The following is a 26,201-nucleotide window of genomic DNA, read 5'->3' on the forward strand; positions in this document are numbered from 1 at the left end:
AGAGCATTGTAGCTCCCTCTGCACGCTTTCTTAAAAATCCTTCAACTCAAAGACTTTCCATTGCCCTAGTTATCTTAATTTCCTATCAAGTTGTGCCTTGTTCTGCTCTAGACCTAAGTGCCCTTTAGCTTTGCAGTAAAGGTGTGAGGTAGGTGAGCTGAACAGTAATAAAGTCCATGTTCACAGTAAACAAAGAGCTCTTGCATTAAATGTCTGTGCCCTGTCGATGCTATACCACACAATACTTTTTCATTAAATAATACATTCATGGAGTTCACAGTACGATCAAATATTTTGTAACATAACTTAGTAATGTTCTCTCTATTACATAAGTCAAGTACTATCCTGTGTATTCTGGTCTTTTTCTGTCATGTCTGTGTGCATCACCATGGGAATCCCAAAGAACATCAATCCTGGGCTTTTGAAACTGTTGCATACAGCCAACCGGGGACCAAAACCACCCAGGAGACTACTGATACTTGACACACATAAAGTCATCTCCCTATTTTCATATAGATTATGGCAAGAATTCACCATTGCTGACCATGTCTCATTATCCAACGTGCTCCTAAATGGAAGAGTTGGGGTAAAGGAGGTCACCCACAAAGCACAAAATAAAGCTCATCTCAGATAGACATGTATGGTTTATAGAATCCAAACATCCGTGGATTTCAGGACACAATTAAAAGTCCAAACACAAGGATAAGAGACATAGAAGAGAATTGAGATTTCTAGTTCATAGGTCCAGTAAACATCTTCAACATATCATAGCAGAAAACTTCCATAAGGTAAAGAAATTAAAGGCCATAAAGGTACAGGAAGCCTACAGAACGCAAATTAATTTAACCAGAAAAATTTGCTCCATTCACATAATAATTAAAACACTAAATACACAGATAAAAGAAAGAATATTATACAGGGTAAGGTATAAATGTCTACTAAGAAATGAATTCAGACCTATCTGAATTACACCAGACTGCTCAACAGAGACTGAAAGAGCCAAAAAATCCTGGACAGATGTAATGCAGACCCAGGTTCTTATACCCAGCATAATTCGCAATCACCATGAATGGAGAAACCAAGATATTTTATGACAAATACAAATTTAAACTAAGAAAGCATAACCGAGAATAATAGGAGGAAAAATCCAAGACAATGAGCTAAACTATACCCAAGAAAAAACAAGAAATTAATCACCTCACAATAATTTCAAAAATAAGAAGAGAAGCACCCAAACATAATTTCACCTACAACCAGAAAAAGAAGAGACAGCAGCAACCATTGGTCTTTAATATCTAACCAGACCCTCTGTCACCAATCCCCCAGTTCCTAGGGACAAAACTGCCAGCAAAAGTGTATACAAGGATGGGTCTATGGTTCTAGGTAACTGTGTAGAAGAGGACTGACTTAAGAGGCATCCATGTGGGGAGAGGCCATTGACTACACAGAGGCCTGTTGCCCCACCAAAAGGAGATCCTGGAGTTGTGAGGTGGGAATGGATATGTGTGGGTGGGGGAGCACTGTGATATGGGCAAAGCTGAGCAGAAATGGGATTTAAGATTTGATGAGGGCAGTCTGGAAAGCAGGAAAACATTTGAAATATAAATAAATAAAATAACCAATTAATAAAAAAATAGCCTAAAATAAAGTAGAAAGTGAAAAGATAAAAGAAAACTTACACCAAAACAAAACTAAAGAAATCCCTGTAGTGTATTAGTCTAATTCTGCTTTTATTTAATGCTAATTTGTAGAACTCAAGACTGGTTAACCCCCAAACGCTGACCCTGCTCCTAGTTAACTGTGATCATAAAGAAGCCAACAGCCAACAGCTGCACAGCAGAGAGATGGGGGAGGTGAGCTTTGAGGGCTTTGCTAGAGAGGATCATGAGGAGGGAAGAAGGAAGAAGAAGCTGCCAGAGAATAAAGGAAGAACGTGTGTGATGGGGAAGAGAGAGGAAGAGGACAGCAGCCATGGTTAAGGGAGAGGAGAGCCTGGTCCTGAGGGCTGTCCAAGGGGAACAAAGAGCAGCCAAGATGCTACACAGTCAGTAAGAGTTGAGCGTTATTGTTTGGAAAGTAGATCTGATACCATGGAGGGCAGGCAGCTGCCCAGCTACTGTGCTGACTAATGCACACTAAAAATAAATTTAACACAATATGTATAACCAGTAAGACAGCTCTGTAGAGGATCCTAAAAGGAATACTTTAGCTTGAAGGGAAGCATAAACTATTAGAGAAAACAGGAAATGATTTAATAAAACTACAACAGTCAATCAAAAGAATCCAATAAAAACGACAAAAATTAACAAAATGACAACATTTAATACATAGGTTTAAATAATATTTGCACGTCACTAAACTCAATTCCCCAGTAAACACACATACATTTAGCAAGAAACATGATCACCATCATGATAGATATAGAGGATATACTAGGGAAACAGACCTAAGACACAGGTCCCTATGGCGATTCTATGCAATTTCTCTATCAATAAAAACCACCAAGCTCTAGAGGTAAATGTCTGTGTTAGTGCTGACCTACACCACCAGACGTACATTTTTTTAAGTAAATAACAAATCTTGGGGCTTACAATGTAATCAAATATCCTGAAACATGAGTTTGCTGTGTTCCCTACATTTTTTAAATCAAGCACTTTGACTACCATTTTGGTTGTTTCCAATCCTGACTGAGTGCATCATCACGGGAATCCCAAGGAAAATCAGAAATGGGTTCTTGAAGCTGTTGCACAGGGCCAGTATAGACCTAAGTGCCACAGAGGAAACCTTGATTCTTATCACAAGGGATCATTTCACCATCCCTCTTGTCACATAACTTATGGCAAGGTGTCACCTCTCCTGACCTTAGCTTCTTCTCCTAAATGCTGCCAAAGGGAAGATTTGGTGTCAAGGGGTCTGGATTCAAACCACACCAACACTGAATTCATTTAAATAGGTGTAGTTCATTGAATGCACACACCAATACAGTTCAACCAGAACAACAGCTCACAACTGTCTCCTGGATATTGCTAGGCCCAGCTCATTGCAAAATCCACATGGGCTCATGCACAAGTGTTGGAAATGCTTCGGTTTATGGGCCCTGACTCAGGCCATTTTACACATAATTGTTCCTATTTTCCTTGAATCTATTGGGTCCTATGTGAAGAATACACTTGGGGAACTTGTTAAGATTTAACAAACCTCATAACATACAGAACATAACAGGGTATGTGACCAGCACCACACAGTTCAACGTCAGAATTTTTTGTTCTTTGTTAGTGTTTTTCTTGGCATCCATGAGGTGGAGGCGTATTACAGCACAATAGGAAAGAGCTGGCTGCTGTGTAACAAATTCGCTGCTATTAAGGTAGGTATGGGGGCAAGACCTCAGCAGTAGCCCTTAAGATGGGAAGGAGATGATGTGTTTGACAACTGAAAGGAGCTGCCTCAGCTGTGTTTCTCTGCCTGCTCAGTGCCCATTCAACATCACTCTGTCCCTGAAGAGGAACTCAAGGTCTGCCCCCTGCTGCCTGTGAGCCAGGACTAGGCACAGAAAGGCAAGGCCAAAGCGCTGGTTTCCAATTCCTCAATAATGGTGGATTGCCAATAACGTACTTGTATACACAAATACAGTGTGGTAAGTTACAATAGATACTAATCATTTCTTACATGCGGCAGCAGTTGATTGACTACAACTAATTCCAATTAAAAAAAAAAAGAAACCTGGCTCTAGTGGAAATATACCAAGAAATATCTAGGATGGTGGGGAACGAATTCTGCCATGGACTGAACTCAGAAAAGAGGGATTGGGAGAAAGATGCATGGTTAAATAGCCCACCAGGTTCACATTGAGTCAACTTGATTTAATCTAAGGACAAAGAAGTGGAGTATCTCTGATGGCTTTCTTCTAATCCCTCCAGAGGATCCCTGAGGATTGGCCTCAGTTCTTCACACTTCTTGATGGGGCAACAACACTCAAGGAATCTTGAGACAGTCATAGGCACAGTATTATGCTACATATACAGAGTAGATAATACTAAGATGTTCAGATGGTGATATCCATTTGTATGCACTCTTAATGTGGACCTAAGGAAATAGAGATCAATGTCCTTAGAATAGAAAGATCAGTTCCAGTTTTTTTCTACCATTCAAAACTGAAAAACTGGTAGGGAGAGAATGGTAAATAATCGAGAATTCGTAGATGATGCTTGGAAAGAAGTGTGGGTTTCTGTGCTGGTTTTAGATGGGTCTCAAGTATCACAAGTTGCCCTCTACCTAGCTGGCCAGATGCACTTTAAGCTCAGATAAACCTCCTTCCACTTTTCAATACATAGGCTTACAAGAGTGGCCTCCAAGGACTGTGAGTACAGCATTGGCCTTTGACAGTTGAGGTGTGTAACCCACAACTATAGTTTCAGCCACGATTCTCAGTGTCTACCAGCTATTTCAGATTGTTGCTGTTATATGCCTGACAATCAAGGATGCAGAAAAATAACCTGATACAGAGTAAGGACATGGTGATCACATGGTGATCTCATGGTGCCTCTTCCGTCCGTTCTGGATGAGGTTTGTTAAAATTCCAATATTGCAAAAAGCTTTATATAGGGCCCAGCACATTAAGGGTCACTATGCACTGTTCTATCTAAAATGGCCTAATCAGAACTGACTCCCATATAACACTTCCTGCAGTCCTCATATGAGAAGCTTGAGCTTTTTGTTTTGACTTTTTCTTTTCTCTTTCTTAATTATTTTTTGCTATATAAGTTGAGAGAAAGATAGTTAGGGCCATGAATTTGCCCCCAAAATTTGAACTAAGGAGGAGATCAATCAGTGTTAGTGTGTGCATTCTATAAAGTATTCATTTTTTACTATGTTAGATGCTTTCGTGTTTGGTGGGGTGGCCATTTCCCAGTGTACAGGTGCAGGGACCTTGCTCTATCCACTTAATCATGTTTATAGCCTCATTTTAGACGTTTATGTGCACCCCCTATATCTCTTGACTATTTTATTTTTCTGATATAAGCTCATGGTATATCTTACTCAGGCCTGTGAGCAGTGCTCCTTTGGCGACATTGGTGCAGAGACAAGAACCCCACAAGCAGCATGAGCCCTATCTCTTTTTCTCAACTTATATAGCAAAACATAAGAAAGAAAAAGAAAAAGTCAGTCAAAAATCTCAAGCTTCTCATATGAAGATTGTAGGAAGTGTTATATGGCAGTCAGTTCTGATTAGCATGAGGTTCCCTTCACTGGTGTCTCCAATATTGCAGTTTCCTCTGCCAACTGGTCTCCACACTTTTCCTAGCACCTTAAAGACGACAACTCTTTCTCCTAAGGAATTTTCTGGCAATTGTCGATTGCTAAGCACATGACTTCATGAGTGTTCCCCTAACACACACGCATGTTGTACCCTACCATGCAGACTATTTCTTGATGTGATATAAAGCACCTGTACATAATGAGACAGGAGAACTTTTGACTGCATATTCAAGCTGGTGTGAAATCTCAGGAAGTTTTAATGGCTAACATTGGTGAATGAGGACAATTTGAGTTATGATGAGACATTTTTGTGCAAGATATGGAAGGAAAAATTCATTTAGATGCATAGGGATTACTAAGGTTTTTTATAATCAAGCCTTGAGGAAAATTTGGCTTTGGAAGCATGAGATGCTCAGTGACTCTGCCCCAGGAAAGTCTCCTGGAAAGGGCACCTCTGCTTATGCTCAGTACAGGGAGAACATTAGCAGGGAGACAAAGTCTGCTCCCCATGACATCAGCTGTCCCTTCTTGGACATTCTATTGTCTCCTAGAGAGTTCTTGGCATCCTCTGTGATGTCACCAGTGTTGTAGTGACAACCAGGGCCCTAGTTTCTCTCAGTCTGAGTCTGGCGGTTACAAGCTAAGACATGTTTTCCCGTCTTCGCAAGCGTTTTGGGAGGGGGAACGTCGATTATGGAGAGACTAGAGTGAAGGAGTTTGGCCTTTCGTCTCAAAGTACAAAGACAGCACTTTTGGGGAATGTCGAGTAAGCTCTGAGCAGTATATATTGAGCTTCCTGTCAGGGGGGCTGGAGGCTTACGCTGACCATTCTAGCAATGGGCCACAACAACTGGAGCATCTGAAAAGGAATTGAATTTCCACGAATATCACAATTCCTTAAAGTCAAGATTTCAGAACATTAGATTCTCCATCCCCACTGGGAGGATATGGTAAGGCAAATGCTATTATACTGTGAACTTCTGGTCTTTACTTTTACAGTGCATTTGTTATGTTACATTGATATAAAAACACCATCAGGAGTCATGGAGGGTCCACCTTTTCTGAGTTTAGACAGGGCAGCAATGTACTTCACTATCATTGCTTCTTTAAATACAGTGTATATCTGACAGTAGGAAAAGGGGGAGAATTGTGCTCCAGGCAATAACCTTATGTTTTTAGACCTTCTCTGATTTCTTCTAACTAGCAAAATTTTTGATCACACTGTGATCTTCATGAATGTATTATTTAACGAAAAACTATTGTGTGGTATAGCATCGCCAGGGCACAGACATTTAATGCAAGAGCTCTTTGTTTTCTGTGAACATGGACTTTATTACTGTTTAGCTCACCTACCTCACACCTTTACTGCAAAGCTAAAGGGCACTTAGGTCTAGAGCAGATCAAGGCACAACTTGATAGGAAATGAAGATAAGTAGGGCAATGGAAAGTCTTTCAGTTGTAGGATTTTTAAGAAAGTGTGCAGAGAGAGCTACAATGCTCTTCTTCTGGGGGAACAGTGAATTAGGAAGGACAGTTGGGAGCTTTACTTAAATACAGCATCTGACTCCTGAGACTTTATTGGTAAATTAATGTCTGGAATTTTGTGTTGTAAAACAATACATTGCCTTTGCAGCTTTTGGCAAGGGCCATCGACAGAGAGATCACACCAGCTGGGGACAATCTGAAAAGAAATCAGGTTTTCTTAAGTCACCTGAGAAGTCCTCAAGGAGAGAGGAATGAATGGGTAGCACCATAATAGAAGGCCTTAGGATCTCAGATAGTGCTACTCTAGATGCCTTGAAAATAGAAGCAGAAAATGAAAAACTAAATGACTTCACAGGAATTAGCTCAATTCTGATTATGATTATTTCATATTGCTATTTTATACTTCATTCATTTTTTAAAAGTTTTAAAATAAGAGTCTTCGGTTTTAATTTGAGGCTGTCTTAGAATCATGAAATGCTTACACTCTGGGCAACTAAACTCCAGGAAATCTTCTCCAGTCATACAGCTGGGTCATATGTGAGGCAACAACTGTTTAAAAGGGAGAGCTGGTTGCTTTCTCCTGGAAGAAGCACTTGGGGGTTGACTGTCACTTCTGAGCCTTCTGTTCTGAGTCACTTCGCAGAAGGGGCACTTTGCTCTAACTCCTCCATGGGACCCATCCAGCACTGGGGCTGGAGGCTCCTATGGTGTTGCAGCTCTGAGCTGGGAGGGGTAGCTCTCACCCTGACTTGAAGAAGCCTGTTTTCACAGCTGATCTAGATCTGAGGAACAGGTGCTTTTAAAGAAGCATGTGAAAGTATCTCCTGCAGGAGAGCTCACTATGCAAGGAAAGTCACACAGGACAGGGAAAAGTGGCTTCCCAACTTCCACGGGGCGAGCAAACCAGGGAGGGCACAGGATGGTTGAGGAGTTTATGAAAGGCCTGAATCTCCCTGAAAGTCTTCCAGCAACCCTACATCCCACCACTATCCCAGGCTCACAGGTGAGGATCAGCCAAGCCTGCCACCTACGGGGGTCCCTGCAAAGTAAACCTGGAGTGGTGAACTGGGGAAAACACTTCAGGGGAGGGGGAGACACCAGTCCCCAGGGCCAAGCGTGGCATCTGTTCATTTGGCTCTGGCTTCTAGGTGTTGCCTAGTGCAGGGCTTGGTGAGCCCAGATCTCAAAAGTCTTTGGCCAAAGAAGTGAGAGCCCACAGGGCAATGCAAACCACGGCAGGGCAGGGCAGAGCAAAGCCGCACTCCAGCAGACAGTGTATAAGCTATGGGCTCGAGGGACTGGCAGGAGCAGGGCTAACCCTTGCTCTTTGGGCAGGGCAGGGCGGGGCGGGGCAGGGCAGGGCAGGGCAGGGCAGGGCAGGGCAGGGCAGGGCAGGGCAGGGCAGGGTGTTCCGCACTCCAGCAGACAGTGTATAAGCTATGGGCATGCGGGACTGGCTCATTATAAGGCAGGGGAGTAACACACTCCTTCTAAACAAAGAATGACTGTACTAATAATCTAACCTTAATATTTTGAATTTCTTGTCCCATATAAAGAACTGCCTCTTCTAGAGCATTCGCCCTGTCTTCAAACCCTCCATGTATCTTTCCTTGAATCAGTAAAGCAATACTAACATTCTTAGATAACTTAGATGAGCAGTGTGGACCTCTCTAACCAAAGAAGTAGTAGATAAGGCAAAAGGAGACATTACACCAATCAGAGCAGTAAGACCCAGAATTAAGGCAACCACAAAACGCCTACCTCTACGAAGTACAGAGGAGGCATGATGAATGGCCTCTATGCCAGGATCAAAAAACCATGTCCCATTAACATAGACAGGCAAAAGTACATAAGGAGGTTGTCATACTATGACAAAAACATTTTTCCTTGTAACAGTAAGACAATTAGATAATTGACAATTTATGCAAGTAACATGATAAACACCATGACCATCCTGACAAGGGAAAAACCACCATGCTCTTCAGAGGAAAGAAAGGAGAAAGGAGCAGCCACACAGGCTAAAACGGAAGCAGAAACTCTCTTAACCTCAGAACGAGGTCTAATAAGGGTTACTTTATGAGGAGCAGCCAAAAGACGCTGTAGATCAGGCTGAACAGGAAGCAAGTGGGAATTAAAAATTGGGGGAAAGGTAGGGGAAGCCCATCCAGGGGCAAACCAGGCATTAGCAGGGGAGGTCGGTAAGGAAGCATCTCCTTTGGTAAACCTATACTGTTTCAATTGCATAGATAATCATGTTCTGGACTACTAACAGACCAATCTAAACGTTTAAAAGTTTGAGCTGTAGGGCTAAAGGGAGTAAAGTACGCAGCTTTGGAGAGAAAACCACAAGACCACCATTTAGGGTAGCCATTAATAGCAATATTCTCCCAAACAGAGATCAGCTCCTTGCCATTCTGACAAGCAAACAAAAGGGAAGGCAAAGGACCTGAAGAAGATGGAGGAGAATAATGAAAGCCTCCTTTAAAAGGTAAACATAATTTTAGAAACTGAATGTCTCGCTGACTGGTGGAATCGTCACTACAAGCATATTTTCGAGGAGTTGGAGACTCTGAAATTAACTCTCTCTCCTCTAAAGAGAAACACCCTTTAATGTCATTTTTAACAGTAAAGCATGTGGGAAGGGAGTCAGCGATTCCAGAATAGTTGTAGCAAGTCAAAGTTCGTTCTTTGAAATAAGAACTACTTTCTCCTCACCTTGACAAGGCCAAATTCCCAAGGGGCCACATGAAACAAGGGAGGATCAGGTAAATAAGCCCAGTAGGAGTCTTGGGCAGCAGCATAGAGATAAATAATTACCTGGGTGAAGAGAAGTGAAAGCATAGCAGGAGAAGATTGGAGGGAGTAACTGGGAGGCGGAGAGGAAGCACGCTATCTCTTGCAGCAGAGACCAATTCTTGAAGCTGATCCCAAGTTGGCAACAGCGTGGTAGATGAGCCACCATGCAGCTGAAGCCTGGTGAAAGCAGAAGTGAGGCGCTGCTCAGAGCTGTCTGGCGTCATCAGGAATGAGGCACGCTCCGCTCTCATCTTTCGTTGTTGAGGGGAGACTTTCTGCTTTTCTGCCCTGGGATTGTATGATGTGATGAGGCGGTCCGGAATCCAGACTGGTGACTCCGCATCCTGTGGAAAGACACATGCATGCCCCCTTGCGGAGGAGAGAAGAACATCTGGTCCCTTCCACGTAGATGAAACAGCTTTCTGCAAATCTAAGGGAAGGTGATGTTCCCTAGGATCGCAATGGTGCTGTTGCAGATCTACCTTGAGAATCTTTTTTTCCTTTTTCTTCCATCTAAATTAAATTGGGTATTTCTTATTTACATTTCAAAGGTTATTCCCATTCTCATTTCCAGGCCAACATTCCCCTAACCCCTGCCCCTACCCTTCTATATGGGTGTTCCCCTCCCCACCCTCCCCCCATTACCGCCCTCCCCTGAGGAATCCAGTTCACTGGCGCTCCAACCTTGACAGGACCAAGGGCTTCCCTTCCACTGGTGCTCTTACTAGGCTATTCATTGCTACCTATGCGGTTGGAGCCCAGGGTCAGTCCATGTATAGTCTTTGGGTAGTGGCTTAGTCCCTGGAAGCTCTTCATATGGGGTCTCAAGCCCCTCCAGCTCTTTCGGTCCTTTCTCTGATTCCTTCAAACGGGGTCCCATTCTCAGGTCAGTGGTTTGCTGCTGGCATTCGCCTGTGTATTTGCTGTATTCTGGCTGTGTCTCTCAGGAGAGATGTACATCTGGTTATTCAAATAATTACTTACAAAAAGAGCATGATAATAAGTGAGTGGGGTGACATATTTTAATTCTCCTCCCTGTACCTTAGCCATTAGTGTCTTTAATATTTGGTTAGATCTCTCAATAATTGCCTGCCCTTGAGGATCATATGGAATGCCTGTAGTGTGTCTAATAACAAATTTAATACAAAAGTTTGCAAAGGCTTTAGATTGATAAGCAGGACCATTATCAGTTTTCAGATGCAGCAGGATGGCAAGAAATGCAAAAGAAGCAAACAAATGCTGCTGTACATCCTTGAATGCTTCTCCCGTCCTGGCTGTGGCCAAAATAACTCCAGAAAGGTATCAACAGTCACTTGAACAAAGGAAAAATTTCCAAAACATGAAACATGAATTACATCCATCTGCCGTAGGATTCCAGGCTTGAGTCCTTGAGGGTTAACTCCAGGCAGAGAAGCTGGAAGTGTTGTAGGCAAGCAGAACAATGTTTTACAATCTGACGAGCTGCCTCTCTAGTCAAAGAAAATTGATATCTCAGTGCCTGAGCATTTTGGTGGTGAATACCACGGGTGGCGATTGCTCTACTAACATCGTCTAAAAGCAAACCCTGACTCAATAAATTTTCATATGAGTTTCCTGTGACTAAAGGTCCAGGAAGACTATTGTGAGCCCGAGTATGTCCCACAAAATAAGGAATCAAGCGTTGACGCACCAATTGTTATAATTTTTGTAATAAGGTATTAATTGTTGTTTTGTCTGTGTTGATCACAGCTATCTCAATAACAGGGAAGAGTCTATCACATTTTGAGAGTCAGGATAGAGGTTAAAATGAATCGAGGAATAATGAGAAAAAACTTCAATAACTGCATATAACTCTGTCTTTTGAGCTGAGGTAAAGGAGGTCCTGGTGTCAGTTTCAGAAACAATAACGAATGGCTTTTCCATTTGAAGAACCATTGGTAAAGAATATTTTTCCTTGATCTAAAGGCTCCATAGAGAAGGCAGAAGGAAATATAACTTGTTGTCAATTCAGAAAATGTAACAGAGGATTTTTTGGAAGATGATATAACACTTGCCCCTTAAAGGAGACAAAAGCTAATGCAAAGGAACCAGAAAAATTTAGCAACCACTCAACCTGAGTGTTGGTGCAGGGTATTCTAATCAATTCGAAATCTTTACCCAATATCCCCTAATCCTTCTCTACCCTCCATAATGAGCTGAGCTACTAAATCATAATAAGGAATCAAAACGTGGGGAGGGAGCAGGCAAATGGATCCATTCTAAAGGTCCTTGTTCTTGCCAGATAACCCCGGTGGGTGTTAGGGAAGTATGCAGGATAACACATTCACAGGCCTCATATAAATCAATTCTGACAGTGAGTTGTGCCTGGATGGCCTCCTCAAACACCTGCAGAGCCTTTTGTCCCTCTTGAGTTAACACTCAGAGAGATTTGGGACAATGATCTCTCTTTAAAATATCAAAAAGTGGCTTTAATTGGCCAATGGAAAATTTTACATAAGGTCTAATCCAGTTGATTTCTCCTAGCAGTTTTTGGAAATCATTTAAGGTTTTCAACTTATCCATCCTAAATCTTAAGACTGCATGTGAAATAGGATCAGAATAAAGAATTCTCCCCAAATAATTGTATGGGGGATCCTTTTGAAAATTTTCAGGAGCCACTATTAACCCATACTTACGCACACTTTGTATAAGGTTATCCAAAGCTTGATTCAGCAAAGTCAGGGAAGAATGAGCAATCAAAATATCATCCATAGAATGAAAAATCAACAACTCAGGAAACTGTTGACGAGTGGGAGACAAAGCCATATCCACAAATGTTTGACACAAAGTGGGACTATTTTTCATTCCCTGTGGGAGCACTTTCCATTGAAACCTCTGGTAAGGCCTTTGTAAATTTGTTGAGGGTAAACTAAAGGCAAAGGCTTCCTGTCATCTGGATGCAAAGGGATAGTAAAGAAACATCTTGCAATCTATAACACACGCAGAGCATCCTTCGGGAATCTCTGTGGGAGAGGGCAGTCCTGGTTGCAGAGCCCCTTAGCCTCCATGGCTGCATTCCCCTTCCTTACATCTTGTAACAATCTCCATTTGCCAGATTTTTTCTTAATCACAAAGATAGGTGTATTCCAAGGCCTGGTGGAGGGTTAAATATGACCGTTATCCAGTTGTTCTTGTACAAGGTGAGTAGCTGCCTGGATCTTTTCTTGACAAAGGGACCACAGATCCACCTAGACACTTTGATCAGTGGCCCAGACTGTCTTATCCCCAGTTAAGTCAATTACCCCAGAGATACTTTTCCACCTAAAAGAAGTCTAACCTCATCCTCATAATTAGCTTTAAATAAGAGAAATTGTCCCTCTGTGAGACAGGACCTGGCCAGGATAAATCAGTCTGCAGGAGTGAGCCAAATAAATGCCTACCAGATTTTCCACAAGGGAGAGGACATAAGGTGAAGTAGGGCCATATTTAGAAGTATTTTCTTTTCATTCCTTAACAAGTTTAAAGGAGATGAGTTCCCATTTCTGGATCTCCATGCTTACTGTTAGAAATAGCATCAAATGTTCTCCTTGTTCCCTGGCCTTCTACACTGCTTGCAGAATACGGGACTGAGGGGGGCTTCTTTTCTTACTCCTTTTCTTAGGCGTAAGAGGGCCCAGTCAGGATTACGATATTTAGCTGCCTCATCCTCTCTCAGATTCATCTCCAGGATCTAAATGCTCTCCCTCCTCGTCCTCCTCAGGGTCTGAGGAAGTCTCTAGTAAATCTACAATACACTGTGAAGGCGGTGGTTTTGATGACTTAGCAGTTTGTTTCTTATCGGTTTGTTTGGACAGTAGAGGCACTCCTTCCTTCACAGCACTGTTTGTACTACAAACAGACCCTGCTGATGAGCTGGGCAGGTCTGTTATCTCAGCCTGGGAAAGTGCCTGTTTCACCACAAACCAGAACATAAGCGCTTTCTCTGGAACCTGTCCTTCGTCTTTCTCATCCTTATGTTCCAGAATCCAGGTTTTTATATCCTTTCCTATGCTTTCCCATGCTGCCTCATCCAAGGTCCCTTTATCAGGTAACCAAAAGCTCACAGAACAAATGAAGAGAAGACAATCAGAGAGCTACTGTTTTTCAAAGTGAATTCTCTTTTTAAGCAATACCTTATGAAGAATCTTTTCATACATAGATCCCTCACTGGATTCAGTTTGCCCATAATAAAACTATAAAACTATCACACTATCACTTCATACCTATTCTTTCTCAGCACTCCTCTTTGGCCGAGGGGACCGTGGCTCTCACATATGGTCCTTTCCAGATCGAAAACATCAGGAAAGGGGTTTGGGGCTTACACAATTCTTCCAATTCTGAGTCCCACGAGTTGTGTGCAACTTACTGCCGGGGTCTAGCCTTGACACAGGATCCGGGTTCTCAACTGAAGGCAGGGATATCTGGAAGGTGCTTAATAAATATACAGACTACTCTGTGGGTACAAACTGACAGGCAATTTCAAGGCTTGAACTCTCTCTCTCTCTCTCTCTCTCTCTCTCTCTCTCTCTCTTTCTCTCTCTCTCTCAGCTTGGGGCTGCACAGACTGCATTCTCTTGTGCACTCTGCTTTTTCTATTGTGGTTTTCTTTTCTCGAACTCCCACACTCATGTACACCTTTGTTTTATTACCCTTTCATTCTCACACACACTCTTCATACACACCTCACACATATTTCACACACACCACATGCACTCTCCTTTCACTCACACACACAATCTTCATACACTCCTCACATTCTCTCTTCTCATCCTCTCCAGCCTTTCTCTTGCTTCAGTCTTTTATTAATAATCCAAAAGTAGGTAGAAAAAAGACATTGTATAATCATTGCCAAATCAAATTCAAAAGAATAACCACATCCCACAAAGAAATAAGAATTACAATTGTTGGCCAAAGTTTCAAGCTTCCCCTATTCCCAGGCCTGTGGCCAAAATAATAATAATTGTAAACTTATTATTATTTAAACTTTAACTTTTAACTTATTATACTTCAGAGCTCAAAGCTCTGAGGTCAGCTACTTGCATTTTCCTGGGAAGCTCTAATGATAAATGACATAAGCAAAGATGCCAGGCAGTGACCAGAAAGTATCAAGTTAACCCTTAACTCAGTGGTTCCGCTAGCTTTCTCTTCCTTGCACACAAAGACTCTTGTATGAGTCCCCGTATTCTGACTAGTATATAATTTTATATATTCTATACTTTCTTATCCAGGAACCACTCTCAAATGTTATATAAAACTTAATTCCTAATGCAATAACTTTTTCCTTTCTTAGGGTCCTAATGCTGGCTCTAATTCATTTTCTGATAATTACTTTAAAGTTTCTTTGCAAGTCAAGCATTAATCTGGAATCTATTGTGCAGTTATTACATTGTTTCCAAAACAAGAACACATAGCATGCACCTGGGCCATCGGGGCTGTGCTGTGCTGTGCTCCTATGTCTCAATTTCCAATTGTTTAAGAATCATAACATCAAGCAACATCTAGTTTCACAGAATTCACCAGAGCAGAAGGAGAAGGAAGTAGGAAAGTCAGATATAATAGAATAATTGTGCACACCAAGGTCATCTGAAAGGCAGCCACACAGAAATGAAATCTATACAGCCATTGTCCAGGGCTAAGGGTAGGAGAAATGGGAACAACCAGTCTTTACAAAGAGCTGCTGTGGGCTACTGAGATGTCTCCATCCTGGCCTGCTGCTGGGAGTCCCTGTCATCTATGTTGTCCCCAGCAATTATTGACCCTATGCACCACATATTGAGTAATATACAGAAAAATTGCTGCAGAAAATTGACAACATTCACAATTGAATACAGAAGTCATCCTAATGGAGAACCATGTGCTTCAGCTTTTCTTGCAATACAGCATCGATATTTACCCCAGAGATTATGACCTTCAATGTCATGCTGGGAAACAGGTTTTGACAGATGCTCTTGTCCTTGACCAGAAGTATGCTGTGTTTTTATTGATGTAGATTAGACTTAGTTTTATCATTTATGTCAATGGGTCTTTTTTTCTACAGTCTGTCTGTGGCCTGTCCTGGGTGAATTTCCCTCATAGTCCAAAGGAAGGAATCCCATTCCCCGTTGTATATTATTGTTAGGGACCACGTGGTTCCTCTGAGAGAACAGCCGATGCTCTACCCTGTGAGTCATCACCACAGCTCCTGCAGGTGGCTTTTGTTATTCCACATGAGGTGCTGTGTTAGGTGGACAGGATCACATACAATTAAATAGAGAGATCTCAGGAGATGTGTGTTCACAGGGAACTTACTGAGCTGTGCGTGCTCAATGTGTTAGGTTGTCAGGCATCCCTACAGGGCTCTGGTGTTCCCACTGCTCAGTGTGGGTCAGGATCATCCTCCAGCATCTTACTTATTTTTATGTCTTTCTAGTTTTCTCCTAAGGCTTTCATCTTATCAATACACTTTCCCAGTGAGACTTCATAACTAGCCATTATGGTTAACAAGAATAAAGAGGGTCATTAAGTGGCTGCTAGCTGTGTTTGTGGGAAAGCTCCTGACAGAGAGTGCAAGCCTGCCAGGTGGTGTCGCTCATGGCAGGAGGGACTAGCAGAACTGCTGTGGTCTGGGAGCACATGGGCTAGGGGCTGGAGCCAGGCTGCCTGGTGCCCCTCTGTGGCCATTTGACCTGGGTCCCAGTGTGAGCCCAGGGTGCTCTTAGTCCAGTTGTGCTTGCTCTACTTGTCCAGTGGCCTTGTGGCATTGCTGAGCACAGCCTTCAACCTGGACACCGTGAGGAAAATGATATCCGGAAATCAGGGGATCCCTGGAGTCTCTTTGGCTTCTTGCTAGCCAAGCACTGGCAGTTGAGGCTGGAGGACAAGGGTCTGTGAGTTCCCCAACTTTTCCCATCCCACCTTGGTTACTTGCCGAACCAGAGAGAACAAGGGCACTCTCTACCACAGCACTTCTTCATGCCCATAGCCTATCAGTCTGCTGGCAGGGACTTGAATTTTTTCTGCCTGACTCTGCCTGACCCTGACCCTGACCCTGACCCTGACCTGTCCCCAGCCCTGGCCCCGGCCCCGGCCCCTGACCCTGACATCTCCTACTTCTTCAGCCCAAGACATTTGAGATCTGGAGTAGCCATTCCCTGCACCGGCCCTGCCATTAGAGTCTAAAGGCAGTGAGGACAGGCCCAGCTGACACTTATGTCTCCCCATCCCCAGATGTGTTTTGCACAGTTCTACCCTCACTGCTTAGTTTGAGGGACCCCAGTAGGTGGCAGTCTTTGCTGAGCCTCAGGTGTGCCCCTGGGGCAGTAGGGGGACTTATGATTGAGGGAGGACATTCAGGGAGATGCAGGCCTTTCTCAAACTCTCTGATCATCCATCCAATACCCTCCCTGGTTCTTGCCCAGTGGAAGTTGGGAAGCCACTTTTCCCTGTTCTGTGTGACTTTCCCTGCATTGTGAGCTCCCCTGCAGGAGATACTTTCACATGCTTCTTTAAAAGCACCTGTTCCTCAGATCCAGATCAGCTGTGAAAACAGGCTTCTTCAAGATAGTGTGAGCTACCCCACCCAGCTCAGAGCTGCAACACCATAGGATCCTCCAGCCCCAGTGCTGTGTGAGTCCCATGGAGAAGTCAGAGCAAAGTGCCCCTTCTGAGAAGTGACTTAGAACAGAAGGTTCAGAAGTGACAGTCAACCCCCAAGTGCTTCTTCCAGGAGAAAGCAACCAGCTCTCCCTTTTAAACAGTGTTGGCTCCCACATGACCTAGTTCTGTCATTGGAGAAGATTTTCTGCAGCTTAATTGCCCAGTCAGAGTAGGACTACATCCTTGATCCATGCTCATTTCCACAACAAAAAGTCCTCCTCCACAACCCAGGCCTTGAGGTGAACCCAGGTCTTTCCAGGACCAACAGACCTGAGAGAACAGAGGGCAGTCCAGGGGAGAGAAGAGACCAGAATGATTTTAAGCTGGAGAAAACTCCCATACTAGTCATTTAACAACTTTTGTCCAGACCGTGGACTGCAGAATCTTAAGATAACATTTTTCTGATATCAGCTGATAAGTGAAGCTGAAGTCCAACCTGGGTGGGATCATCCCAGGAAGGGAGGGGATCTGACTCTGCAGGCCTGGCCAGCCTCTGTGGTCTCCTGAAAATAATTGTTGGTCAGCTGTTAATCTGAAGTGAGAGTAGGTTTTTGCCAATGCAAACAGATGAGATTACAAGTTTCACACATTATGTTAAAGACACACATTTACACTCGGGGATTTGAACTTACTTCTGTAGAAGTGACGGTAGGCCAACAGAGGGAAAGCATTCTTGCCTTTAGCATTCTGTCTGTATCAGAGACTACAGGGACTGGCTTCCTGGACAGATATGTCCAAGGAGACAGATATTGTAATGGGGGGGGGTGAGGTAAGAAATATCCTGGGGACAGTGATTTCAGATTGTGCCTTTAGCCAGGAATGTCTGTGTCATTAAGGCAAGCAGCCTTGGGCCTGCTAAAACTTGTCACTACTACAGGGCATCTGGTCCAGGTCCTTCTGAGATGAAGGCCTCTCTTTATAAAAGAAAAAGAAAAAGTTTATTGAGTAATGTTGCTCAACCTGTGTGTCGTGACCCCTTCTAGGAGAGTGTATGTCAGATACCTTGCATATCAGATACTTAGCATGCTATGACATATAAGAGTAGCAATATTAGTTATGAAGTAGCAATGGAATGATTTTATGGAGGGGATCATCACAGTATGAAGAGCTGTATTAAAGGGTTGCAGCAGTAGGACTGTTGAGAACCACTGCCATAGAAGCTGACACATGGGAGCAGACTCCTCATGTGAGTAGAGACCTATGGCAAGGGATACTGTGTCCTACCTTAGGAACCAGAGGCAGAATCTACCCCAGGAGTCTGTGGGTCACCTTGTCTTAAATTCTCCCAGGGTCAAGAATAGCATTGATCATCTCAGCAGAGTCAGCTTGCACAGCCACATCAGGCCCATGGCTTCCCTTTACAGAGAAGGATGTGGGTCTAAGTGACAGACAGTGAGACTGAGGGGACCCTGATAACCATTTGCTTTGAGCTGTGGTTTCTTCACCTGTAAAATGGACGTGTTTCTGCTGAATTGTGTTTTTGTGGAGATTAACAGAACATACAACCTGCTCAGTGTCTGCCTGGCATGGACCCTGCTGGTTAAATGGAAGCTCTCGATGGTGATGAAGTTAAAAGTAGAATTTCTAGCCAGATAGTGTTAGTTGCGGGGCGCCATACAAGTGTTCTAAGCATTTTCTGATTCTAAGACCGCCTCACCTTACAACCTAAGGCTCTTGATTTAAATTTAAAAAAAAAGAATAAATATAAAATACCAATATGAAAAAATCATAATCAGAAATGAGCTAATTCCTGTGAAGTCATTTAGCTTTACATTTTCTGCTTCTATTTCCAAGGCATCTAGAGTAGCACTATCCGAGATCCTAAAGCCTTCTATTATGGTGCTACCCATTCATTCCTCTCTCCTTGAGGACTTCTCAGGTGACTTAAGAAAACCTGACTTCTTTTCAGATTGTCCCCAGCTGGTGTGATCTCTCTGTCCATGGCCCTTGCCAAAAGCTGCAGAGCCAATGTGTTGTTTTACAACACAAAATTCCAGACATTAATTTTTACCAATGAAGTTTCAGGAGCCAGATACAGAAGTCAACTCCCAACTGTCCTTCCTAATTCACTGACCTCCCAGAAGAGCATTCTTCTTCCCTCTGCACACTTTCTAAAAATCCTTCAACTCAAAGACTTTCCATTGGTTTAGTTATCTTCATTTCCTTTCAAGTCCTTCCTTGACCATCTCTGAACCTAAGTGCAGTTTTAACTTTGCAATAAAGGTGTGTGGTAGGTTAGCCTTACCAAAGTAAAGTCCATGTTTACATCAAACAACCAACCCTCGTGTTATATGTCTGTGCCATGGCGATGCTATACCACACAATAGTTTATCAGTAAATAATACATTCTTGGAGATCACAGTGTGATCAAATATTTTGTAACATAATTAGTAATTTTCGGTCTATTATATAAATTAAGTTCTTTGACGAGGATTCTGTTGATATTTGTCATATCTGAGTGCATCATCATAGGAAACCCAAGGAACATCAATCCTGGGCTTTTGAAACTGTTGCACATGGCCAACTGGGAACCAAAACCACCCAGGAGACTACTGATACTTAACACACATAAATTAACCTACCTATTTTCATATAGTTTATGTCAAGAAGTCACCATTCCTGACCATGTCTCATTATCCAACCTGCTACTAAATGGAAGAGTTGGCATCAAGGAGGTCACCCCACAAAACACAAAACACCCATCTCAGATAAACATGTATGGTTTATTGAATCCAAAACATCCATGAATTTCAGGACACAATTAAAAGTCCAAATCTAAGGATAATAGATATAGAACAGAATTAAGATTTCCAGTTCATAGGTCCAGTAAACATCTTCAATAAATTATAGCAGAAAACTTCCATAAGGTAAGGAAGAAAATGCCATAACTGTACAAGAGGCCTACAGAAGGCTAAATGAACTGTACCAGAAAAAACTCTGCCATTCACATAATAATTAAAAAACTAAATACACAGATCAAAGAAAGAACTTTAAAAGGGGTAGGGTATAAATAACCAGTAATAAATAAATTCAGACCTATCTGAATTACACCAGACTTCTCAACAGAGACTCCAAAAGCCAGAAAAATTTGGGCAGATGTAATGCAGACCCAGACTCCTATACCCAGCATAATTCTCAATCACCATAAATAGAGAAACCAAGATATTTCACAACAAAACCAAATTTAAACAATATTTTTCTTTAAGAGAGCACAACAGAGGATAATATGAGGAAAACCCCAAGAAAATGAGCTAAACTATACACAAGAAAAACCAAGAAATTAATCAACTCAATAATTTAAAAAAAGGGAAGCAAACAAACATGATTTCACCTATAACCAGAAAAAGAGGAGAAAGCAGCAACCATTTGTCTTTAATATCTAACCAGATCCTCTGTCACCAGTCCCACAGCTCCTAGGGACCAAACTGCCAGCCAAAGTATATGCAAGGATGGGTCTATGGTTCTAGGTAACTGTGTAGAAGAGGACTGACTTAAGTGGCATCATGGGGTGGGAGGCCATTGACTACCCTGAGGCCTGTTGCCCACCAAAATGAGGTCCTAGAGGTGTGAGGTGGGAATGGATATGTGTGGGTGGGGGAGCACTGTCACATAGGCAAAGCTGAGCAGAAATGGGATGTAAGATATGATGAGGGGAGTGTGGAAAGTGGGACAACATTTGAAATATACATAAATAAAAAAACAAATGATTAAAAAATAGCCAAAAATAAAATAAAGTAATAGGTAAAAGAAAAATTAAAACAAAACAAAGCAAAAGAATTCCTTGTGGTGGATTGGCCTACTTCTGCTTGTATTTTACTGCTAATTTGGAGAACTCAAAACTGGTTAATCCAAAAAAAACCTGACCCTGCCCCCAGTTAACTGTGTTTATAAAGAAGCCACCAGCCAACAGCTGCACAGCAGAGAGATGGGGGAGGTGAGCTTTGAGGGCTTTGCTAGAGAGGATCATGAGGAGGGAAGAAGGAGGAAGAAGCTGCCAGAGAATAAAGGAAGAACATGTGTGATGGAGAGGAGAGAGGAAGAGGACAGCAGCCATGGTTAAGGGAGAGGAGAGCCTGGTCCTGAGGGCTGTCCAAGGGGAACAAAGAGCAGTCAAGATGCTACACAGTCAGTAAGAGTTGAGCGTTATTGTTTGGAAAGTAGATCTGATACCATGGAGGGCAGGCAGCTGCCCAGCTACTGTGCTGATTAAGGCATATGATGAATAAATTTACAAAATATGTATAACCAGTAAGGAGCTCTATAGAGGATCCTAAAAGGAATACTTTAGTTTGAAGAGAAGGATAAAATACCAGAGGAAACAGGAAATAATTTAACAAAACTAGAACAGTCAATCAAAAGAAGCCAATAAAACCCACAAAAATTAACAAAATTAAATACATAGGTTTAAATAATATTTGCATGTCACTAAACTCAATTCCCCAGTGAACAGACATTATTTAGCCAGAAACAGGATCACCATCATGAGAGATGTAGAGGATATACTAGGGAAACAGACCTAAGACACAGGTCCCTATAGCAATTCTATGCAGTTTCTCTATCCAGCTGACAGAATAGATTTCAAACCAATCCTGTCCAGAAGATGTAAGGACATTCATTTCATACTTTGCAATTACCAAAAGATACTACAATCTAAATATATGCATATTAAACACAGCAGTCACAAATTTAAATATATAATTACCAGATAGATCTGAAATTACCCATTAGCTATAATAGTGGTTGTGATTGTTTTTAATAGCCTATTCTGACCACTTGGCAGATCACATGCAAATAAACAAAAGAGGAGGAGCAGAATTCAGTGACATCATCAGTCAAATGGACCTAACAAACTACACTGAACTATACATATATTTTCTATCAGCCTGTGGATCTGTCTCCAAAATTGACCACGGATTAGGACACAGAACAGCCCTCAGGAAAGATAAGAAAGCTGAAGTAGTGTCACGCATTCTATCTAAGCACAAAGGAATCAAACTGGTATCACACAATAGAAAGTGCAGTCAGTACACACTCTCGTGGAAGGTCAGCAACACAAACAACACACTACTGAAAGGGCCAAGGGAGAACACATAAGGAAAAATTAAAATCCTAGAAATGAGTGACAATGAAAACACAACCACCTCAGATCTATGCGATACAACATAGTTTTAGGAATTATGTTGCAGTCAGCAAAGCCAGAGCAGTGGACCCATCTAATCCCTTTGTCATGCATCAGAAGTAGAGAATGTGGACTGTGCCCTGTTGGGTTAATGCCTTGAACTGGCTCACCACATTCCCAACTTCCCTTTGCAATGATAACATATTTTTGGCATTACACATTGGATATATGCAATTTGCCTTTTGATTTCATAGGGGAATAATTAAGGGACTTCCTGGAGGGTCGAAAAGCACTGTGGATAAACTGTGTAGAGACCGAAAGACTACAGGGGTTTTGGAAGCTGAGCTAATGTATTTTTATTATGATATGTTTAAGAACCTATGGGGAATTGGGAGTGGAATATGTTGATTTGAATGATAATGGCCCCCATAAACTCACATATATGAATGTTTCTTGCTGGTTAGTGGAAATATTCGGGAAGAATTATAAGATACGGATTTGTTGGAGGAGTGTATGGGATTGGGCTTTGAGGTTTCCAAATTCAACACCATCTATAGTTAACACTTTCTCTGTCTCCGACTTGCACATAAGATGTAAGCTCTCAGCCAGTTCTCTAGAAACATGGTGTCCTACCTGCTGCCGTGTACCCCAGCATAATATTCATAGACTCATGATCCTTGAAACTGTAAGCTGAAATAAACTCTTTCTTCTAAAAGTTCCCTTGCTCATGGTGTCTCTTCACAGCATAGAAAAGAAACTAAGATTGGAAGGAACAGTTAAGTGAAAAATTTCTCAGTAATATCCTGGAAAATAAAATTCAGACATTTACCAAAAGTGTCAGGTACCGTGATCAAGCTGGCTTGACTGCAGAGGTGCAAGAATGTTTCAACAAATACAAATGAATAAACAATTCACCACAGAAAACCAAGAACAGGAAACACATGATCACTGCAGTAGAGGCAGACAATCTCTTTGGCAAAATCCCACAGTGATTAATGCAAAATTCCTGGAAATCTGGGATATGGAGAAGACACACCTTAACATTATAAAGGCTATATGCAAGGCAAACAGCATCCTAACTGGAGGAAATCATAATGGATTTCCACTAAAATCAGGAATAAGTCACAGATGTTCATTCTTTTCATCTAATTCAACTAGTATGTGAAGTCTTATCCAAACAATATGACAAGAGAGAGATGGAAAGGCATGTCAATATGAAAGAAAGCAGTCAGAGCATTCTCATTTGCAGGCGATATGATCCATATATAAAGACCACTACGAAACCACTGGCAAACTCCTATGGCTCATGGACACATTCACTAAAATCACAGTAAAATCAATAGAACTCCTGTATACCAACAATAAATATGATGAAAGAAGCCATGAAAACAAACCCATTCAGAATAAAAATCTTGTAATATCTAAGGAAGTAAAGACTTGTTAAAATGAAATCATTAGGAAAAATAAAAAAACTGAAGAAACCAGAAAATGAAGAGACCTCTCATTTTCATGTATCAGTATGATTTATATTATTATATCGAATCCTACCAGAGTCATCTACAGGTTTAAATCCATCCCATTATAATCCCAATACAGATCTTCATGGGAATGAAAAAAAATCTCAGAACTCACATGAAAGCACAACTGAGCAGGGCAGTCAGACACTGCTAACTAATAAGACAGTAAAGCACTGCGGGAGGCATCACCTTTAATGATTTCACCTTCATTTTGGGGAATAGTAAAAAAGAAAAACCAGCATGTTAATATCATGAGATCAGACACAGTGCCTAATGGAATAAAATTGAAGAGCCTGATATTGGCCTATGTTCTTATCAGCATTTGGGTTTTGAGAAAAAGGGAAACAAACAAACAAAACAAAAAACTCATAACCCCCCCTCCCACCACCACACACAAGTGCAGTTTTCAACCTGTGGGTTGCAAGCCCTTCAGGGAACAACCACATATGAGACATACTTTATACATGCTATTTACATTACAATTCAAAACAGTAGCCACCTTACATTTATGACTTAGCAATGAAATAATTTGGTAGTTGGGGTTGGTTACCACAATGTGAAGAACTGTATTCCTTGAGTTGTTCTTGGTCATAGTATTTTTCTGCAGTAACAGAAATGTGACTGATATATAAACTGGTACCGAAGTGAGTGGAGATGTTTGTGAGGAATCTCTTGATTTTTTGGAGGAGGGTGGGAGACTTTGGATTGGGAAAACTGTTGAATTATTTAAGGAGATCTTAACAGTTCTTTTAGTTTGCCACATGGGAGACATAAGTATTGTGAGTCTGTGCAAAATAGAGCCTCTCTGATGAAACTTCAAAGGATGGCAGGAACTCTATTGGTGACTGGCTTAGAAGCAATTGATATAATTTTGGCAAACAATCTGTCTCTTTTCTGCCTGTTTACTAAGAAGTGACCTGAAGATGAATAAAAAGCTAATTGACTAATTGTTTTGAGCAAACTTCAAGGGGTAGATATCCGGTGACCTTCCTCATATGGTAGGAATGTGTGTTTGTATTTTTCATTGTTAATGTAGCCAGGACTTCAGTTAATCCTGGCACATTCAGGGTCTGGACACATAGGAAACTGCAAGATCTCCCAGGATTTGGAAAATGTCCCAATTGTTGTAAGGTCCCCAAAACATGTTGTCACCCCACACACATTGGGAAGCAACTTAAAGGAACATGACCCCCTCATTCTCAAGAGGAAGGGTGGGTGGGTGGTTATTTGTCTGCCGTTGGTTATGGATGATTATTGTCAGTTAGGGGGTTGGTTGCAAGTTCTTACTGGCCATGGTCAGGGAGGAAACAGTAAAGCAGATTCGAATCAGGGATGTCTTTCTTCCTTTCTCTTTCTCTCCTCAATTCTCTGTCTAATGTTGTGGGAAATCAGGAGAAGGGACTAAAATGACAAAATCATAGATCACTGTATCTCTATTTATACTAGAAAGCAATACCAAGTCTCAAATATTTTAGGATGGCATGGATTCTTGAATGATGATAGAATTTAAAATTGTACTTGCATAAATGATTCAATTCATTTTTAAGATATAAGTATATGCAACTTATTCACAATGTGGTGTAAAATTCTAATTTTATAAAATTACTACTGCACACTGCCGTGGATAATTAAGGAATTCAAGCTAGTACTTTCCAACTATAAATAATCAGTCTTCCAGTCATGTTAGGTACTGCTTTAGTTAGGTACAGAAATAAGCTTTATTTAACTTCCTGTGTATGTTTTTAAAGTTAAGTAGGAAGTAAATCCCTTGGGAAAAAAGCCACATTTGTCCACTGAGATAGACATTACATACAAAGGTGGTTCTCAAATCCTTTAGAGATCTGAAGAATCTGCCATTTCAGATGTCCTAATAGTTAAAGGCTTTTCACAGTGGGAGAGACCTCAACTCCTGGTAGTGTCCCCAATCTATTCTGAAAAAGATGATGGGCTCTAAAGAACCATTGGGTGAAATACTACCTACTTACCTCTACTGCTGCCAGAAAGCTGTCCAGACTGTGCAGAAGTTGATCATGGGGAACTCTGTGTCCCAGTTTTTGGAAAAAAAAATAGGATAGTCCTTCAAGTGACCTGCTTCAAAGGATTGTTGTCAGAGCTCCTGGCCCAGTGAGTTGAAGGTGGATGCCACAGTGACACAGGAATATTTGCTGACTGACTCCCAGGGTAGCCAACCATTTCTGTTATTTCTTAGGTTTGGAAGCTGTTTGCTCTGAATTTCCTTTTATTCAGGCAACATTTCTCCTCCTCAGATCTGGGATGGGGTTGAAGATTAGATAGTTTAGTCTTAACCTTTTCTTGTTATGAGAATCAGAAAAACAAACTTGTTCACCATCGTGCAGAAATGTGACAGCCAGGAACCTGGACAGGAACAGGGTGGA

The 26,201-nt window shown here is 41.8% G+C and overlaps 3 protein-coding genes across 3 annotated transcripts in view; 2 read left to right on the forward strand and 1 right to left on the reverse strand.

Annotated features, from left to right (window-relative positions):
- Window positions 1–9,875, reverse strand: part of LOC147999226 (uncharacterized) — a 65,540-nt gene extending 55,665 nt beyond the window's left edge. Inside the window, exon 1 of the mRNA XM_087596508.1 lies at window positions 9,559–9,875. Within this exon, the coding sequence (XP_087452634.1) occupies window positions 9,559–9,788 (230 nt within the window). The 5' untranslated portion in view covers window positions 9,789–9,875. The remainder of the gene's footprint in view (window positions 1–9,558) is intronic.
- LOC147999228 (disks large homolog 5-like) overlaps window positions 1–26,201 on the forward strand; it is a 144,176-nt gene that overhangs the window by 20,808 nt on the left and 97,167 nt on the right. The window lies entirely within an intron of this gene.
- Window positions 5,874–26,201, forward strand: part of LOC134483547 (disks large homolog 5-like) — a 31,388-nt gene continuing 11,060 nt past the window's right edge. The window contains exon 1 of the mRNA XM_087596294.1: window positions 5,874–6,206. The gene's annotated coding sequence lies outside the window, so the exon portion shown is untranslated. The remainder of the gene's footprint in view (window positions 6,207–26,201) is intronic.

Source organism: Rattus norvegicus, chromosome 19, assembly GCF_021556685.1.
Source record: "Rattus norvegicus strain SHRSP/BbbUtx chromosome 19, alternate assembly SHRSP_T2T, whole genome shotgun sequence".
Classification (NCBI taxonomy): Eukaryota; Metazoa; Chordata; class Mammalia; order Rodentia; family Muridae; genus Rattus; species Rattus norvegicus.